This window comes from Mastigoproctus giganteus, chromosome 3 (genome assembly GCF_048544385.1).
Source record: "Mastigoproctus giganteus isolate SK-2022 chromosome 3, ASM4854438v1, whole genome shotgun sequence".
NCBI classification, from domain to species: Eukaryota; Metazoa; Arthropoda; class Arachnida; order Uropygi; family Thelyphonidae; genus Mastigoproctus; species Mastigoproctus giganteus.
Genome location: NC_143577.1, coordinates 24,947,534 through 24,953,533, shown reverse-complemented (window position 1 = coordinate 24,953,533; position 6,000 = coordinate 24,947,534). Strand labels below are relative to the sequence as shown.

The 6,000-nt window shown below is 30.9% G+C and overlaps 1 protein-coding gene across 1 annotated transcript in view; it reads right to left on the bottom strand.

Annotated features, from left to right (window-relative positions):
* Positions 1-3,330: 3,330 nt before the first annotated feature.
* Positions 3,331-6,000, bottom strand: part of LOC150087809 (dipeptidyl peptidase 2-like) — a 267,578-nt gene continuing 264,908 nt past the window's right edge. Inside the window, exon 11 of the mRNA XM_090370436.1 lies at positions 3,331-3,560. Coding sequence (XP_090226562.1) covers positions 3,461-3,560 — 100 coding nt within the window. The 3' untranslated portion in view covers positions 3,331-3,460. The remainder of the gene's footprint in view (positions 3,561-6,000) is intronic.

Genomic DNA, 6,000 nt, shown 5'->3' with positions numbered 1-6,000 from the left:
AAGTTTCTGCTTTATATCTTCATTTTTATATAATTTGGATAATGTTCATCCAATATTTGCTTATTAGAATTGTCATTTAATGGAATCAAAATTCAATTCGTAAACCTGATCACAATAATCGGTCTTACTGTAATTATTTTATGGCACCAGTTTAAAAAAAAAAAATGCTGGCTCATTCGAGATTGACATTTGGATTTTCGACACTACTGTATTTTATTTTTATTACTTAAGCTTTTTTTTCAGGTCCCCCCCCCCCCCTCCACCATACATGTTTTTACTTAATCCTCTTGCTTCTTTCAGGGCCTTAGTAAAGGGACAAGTAATACAAACCCAGTTTTACTGGGTGAAAACTGACTATATTTGTACTTCTTTTTCATTTACATATATTTTTGCTATCTAATTCTCATTTTATGTTTTACTATTTTTATATACATCGTCTATTTTTAGCACTGTTTTTTTCTCCCTCCTGAAAATCATTATTGCTTATATTCATAATATAAATTCCATTCTTATATATGTGTATTTTACTTCAGTTTGCCTGCCTTTTGCAGGACAGGCATGATGGATTTGGACACTGAATAAGATATTGATATACCTCCCCCACACACACCTGGGCTACAGAGGCAGACTGGCCACAAGACTTACTGGGGAACCCCGGTGGGCCGGAGGCTGGTGTGATTTTCAATATTACACTCCGACCTCCAATACATTCTATTTGTTTTCCCCAGTAAGAATTTTTGACTCAGTTCATCTATGCTTGGCTTGCATAAACAAGTCCAACCCTGAAATTACTATATCTGAGTTTCCCTACTGTCAAGCACTAGGAAAAAAAATTCTTTTACTTCTAAGTTTTCATTTTGTTTGTTCATCTCTTTCTTCCATTTTTTTCCCTTTCACAAATGAACATTTCACCAATGCATTCTTGCCTTCTGTATTATATTAATAAACATTGATTTATGTATAAAATAGTATAAAACAACAAAGTGGACCAAAATTCATTCTTCTTTAAAATAGTAAAATTATCTTTTATATGGGAATTTTGAAAATTTAATACAGATCTTAGATCCAACTTTAGATGGAAAATTTCTTCTAAATTAATAATAAGTATTAATGTGTGGCACATAATCAAACATTTGGAAGATGTTATATCATTATATGATGCAATAAACTTAAGGCTATTTCATTTATATGTTCTAAAGTATTTCAGTTTTATTTATTTTTGTTCAGTTATTGGCTATTTAAAAATATTTTGCATTCTAAGGCTTTTTTTCATTAGGAAAGGAAAAAAATGTGTAAATATATAGAGCATTAATATATTTAAAAGGCCAAAGTGATTAATTAATGCTACTTACAAACCCAACACTGAAATTAAAAGATATCTTTAATAAACAAATATCATGCATGTAGTCACGGGCTTGAACCGCGCTCCACTCAAAGAGTGCATGCTACTGCACTCCTGCTCCTGACCACTCAGCTATGCCAGGCCTACATAGGATTAATGTGATATATACCTGCCAAAACATATGCAAAATGTAAGATGTGTTTGAAAATCTGCACTAAAAGTCTGTTGACAAAAAAGATTCAATATTTTGCATTTTAAAACAGAGTTAGAAAGACCCGTATTTTAGTTTATATTGATGAATGTGAGAAATGCTGGCTAAATGCTGGCTACAATGGAAAGAAGAAGATATTCAGAGCAATACTAGAATATAGCCCTCAGACAAAGGTAGACCACAAAAAAGATGGAAGGAGTCCATAACAAGCTACTAATTCTATCACTTGAAAGGAAAAAGAAGCAGAAACCAAAATGGACTATATTTTTTTCTTCTATTTAATTTGGATGGGCTGCATTCCATTCTCTCTCTTTCAGCAAGACTGAAAATATATCTTCATTCTGAATTACTGAGCAACAATGAAGAATAAAACATTATTTTATAAAATATACATTCAAAATATACACTGCAATGTTTACCAACAAACTGGAATGTCAGTAAGTAGAAGGTATTCATATTCTATTTTACTTGATTCATTTATTGGTTTCACTTTAACAGTCTAACTTAAAATGGGTCTAAAATACTTGTGAAAGGAAGAAGCAGAACAGAAGGATGTTCAGTCATCAAATATGAACTGCATTTGGAGAAATTAAGGTCTGGTCAAATTCAAAATTACATTGGATTTTGAGAGCTAGAAGAGGATGTGCAAAGAAACATAATGGAAATTGCAAAATAAATTAGCTTGGATAATGTTGAGGAGATTGATATGGTTGGTTTACTCAAATTGCATGGTGAAAATTTTACTATCAAGAGCTCATTGAACCTGAAAACAAGACAGGGTTGAAAAAATGCTAATAATGCAAACCCAAAAATTAATTTCAGATGATTTTAGCCATTTATAGGCTTTCATGGTCATTTTTGCTGATAAGGTGAAGAAATGCACAGGAGCAGCAGAGTTAATAGGGGCATAACAAAGCATATAAATGTTATCAGCATTGCACAAAAAAAAAAAAAAAAACACCACCGTTCTCAGATGTCAATAGCCCCATTTTTTAAACTAACTCTGCCAACTTTATCTACATAAAGAACATTCATTGTCTGTGGCTGAATAAGAATGAACATTTTTGTTGTTTTAATAAAAACAACAAAATGCTGGGAGTCTTGACGTGTTTTATCATGCTTAGTTATATAATGATCAGATGATCATTCAAAATTTTTTATGACAAATTAAGAAGATTGTTACTTGTAATAAAAATATTACAGAATAAAATTTGTAGAATAAAAATTGTTACTTGTAAATTTCACCATTTTACTCAAAGTTATTCCCATTTTCATGGGGTCTCATTTACAATTATCATCTTATATCTGTGCTATGTAGAGTCAACTCTCTGAAGGTAAATAAAGATAGATAAATTCAGAAGATCTGTATTTGAAAACTTTAATACAAGCCTAAATAAATAATCCAGAAGAACACTTTCTATAAAATCACAAAAGACAAAATTTCCAAAACATTTTGGAAAAACTGGCAGGTATTAAACGTATTAAATTTTTTCATTGATGAGAGGCAAAGTCAGTTGTCAATTTTTATTTGTATCAAGCCATATATTATATAATATGCAGCTTGTAACATAACACAGGAACAAAGATAGTATCTCATTCTAGAACCCATTTAAATTAAAATATTTTTTATTTTAATATTTACAAGTGCAAAATACAACAATTTATACTTTAAACTCACAGAGTTCTATAGTTATTAACCAATAACTTTTATATAATTTTTATGCCTTAAAAAAAAAAAAAAAAAAAAAAGGGTATAACATGTTAATATTGTGGTGGACTTAACTATATGAGAGATAAAAATTTCAAACTGAAACTTTTTCAAGAGTTTTTATCTGTTTTTTTTTTTTTTAATAATTAGAAAGGTTATCAATTTAATAGACAATCATTGCTAATTATATTCCGTATATTCAATATTCCTGATCACTTTCTTTCAACCATTTTTTGATGTTTTCAACCTCAATATGCCTGGCTAATACTACTGATGGAGGGTCAGCTTTATTCTTCTCCCTTGAATATTTATTAAATAAAACAGTAAATACATCAGTTAATACACAGAATGAAATCAAAATACACCAAATTTAAGTTATGATATTTTTTCAAATGTTTCTAAAGAAAGAAAACCTTAAAAAAAGTTTCAAAAGATTTATTTACATTTATGCAGTGGTTTCCAACAAGTAGGGCATGACTTAGCAAGGGATCAACAAAGAATATCTAGGATATAATAGTACACCAAAATCGGCTAAGGTAAAGAAAGCCAACCCAAAAACCGTGGCAAACTTCGGGAAACTTACTGGACAAACTGGTTTGCCGCTACTGCAGTTTCTTCCTGTATTCTCAGTAAACAGATAGTACGTGTTATCAGTAGTGGTAATAGAATCGAGAATGACATATTGATTGACACAGACGTTACAGACTATGTAATTTTTCTCATTATTAAAAGTAGATTATTGGGGTTCATGAGTTTTTGCTATAAAAACCATATCACTGATTTCTTTGTATGTTTTTAAGGTTAGGTTTCTTAACTCAACCTTAAAGGATAAGTTACGAAAAAAAGGAAAAGGTTGCTTTATTTTTCCTAACCTGATCTTAAAAGTTAGGTTAGGAAATAATAGGAAAAGAAAGAAAGAAAGATTCTTTATATATATATGTTTTATGATGTCAATGAATCACTTAACGCTATGATGTTATCATCTGTCACACCTATGTATCAATCAATATATTGTTCTCTACTTCTACTGCCGATACAGATAACATGCACCATCGTTTACCGAGAATGCAGGGACAAACTGCGGTAATGGAAAACCAGTCTATCTGGTAAGTTTTCTATAATTTGCCCTGGTTCTCGTGTTGGCTTTCTTTACCTTCGCCTCATAATCAAGTACAAACACAAAGTTGAAAAACTAAAGCGAAGGAGGGAACTAAGCTGGTTATCAGTAGTAAGGGCAGGGGTCAGAAAATAACAACAATATTACTGTATTTATTTATTAAATAAATATTACAGTACTGATTCCATAACAAAAGATCACAGAAATCTTGCAAATCAACACTTAATACAAAATTTAAGCAATACTTAAAGTGATAACAAGGAAGTTAGAAAATTCTTAGGGCATTATTTATGTCTAGGAAATAATGCCCTAAGAATTGTAAATTATATGAATAGATGATTGAGACATGATATAGAAAGAAAAAATAATAATTAATATAAAAATACACACATATTGCAAGATACCAATGATACCGAACTCTACTTTTGAATAACCATTCAACAAAACTTGGACAAGGTCACTTATAATTTACGTAAGCTGTCACTGCTGCAACAGAAATATAGAAATGTCAAACAACCTTCCATTATATTAGTTTTTTTAAGTGTGCCCACTTGGTAGTTGTAATCCATTGACCACAAATAAAAATCCACATGAAATTTTATACTTAATTTAAAGTGGTCATTGTTATGGAAAGGTCAATGGTTTGGACTGCTCAAAAAGGATTGCCCAGAAATAGGAGGGCGAGTCTTTTTCCCTTTTACAGCAAAACTAGTATTACACTGAAAAAGAAATTCAACAGAATTTCTTTCAGTATAATACTGGTTAACTAAATGACCAATTATCTGAACTGAAGAGTCAGGTGGGTGAATTCTGTAAAGTTTATCTCTCAACTAGGGCAACCAAGTTTCTCAGAACAGAAATTCAATTACACATTTCTCTCTATTGATAATTAAAATAAGTTTATTCATTTATTGAATCCATCAAAATATAAGTTATCAGAAAGTTTGCAACTCTCCTATGAAACATATGCAGTTCCCAGTTTGCAAACCACTCGGTGGTTGGCTGCATCTAGGATTATCTGACATACTGATTACTTTAGTGAGATGGTCCATATGGTATATTACGTCATATAATTTATTGTGCATTTTTTGTGAAGGCTGAAAAACCAGAAAAACTTAAAGGAAACCCAATACCATCTGCCTCAGATCGGTTAACTACAACCTCAGTTAAATACTTTAATACATTACCCTAAGTCTCGAATAAGACCTGTTCAAATGAGTGATAAGTGGTAAACTTATTATAATATCACAGTAGACTATTCATTCAACACCATTAAGCATACTGTTTGAAAGAAAATAGTGGGAAAATGCATGGTGAAAATTGTATTTGTTGCAATAACAGTACAAAGGTACACTAGATGGAAAACCATAAGTGTCCTTGGCACAATGATGAGATATCCTGTAGAATAGGTATGTGAATTGTGTGATGGAAGTGATCAGCAGAAAGGTTAGTAATCTGTTGCAGAGCATACTTCTAAGTATATTAAAGTAGCACCGCTTAATTATGCTCTAACTGTAAGTCCTTAAACTTACAGTTTAAGCATACTTCTTTAAAACATTTTACTAAATCATCTTTTTTTACAGTAATTCCATTCTCCAGAAATTTTTCCATACCTTGTCGAT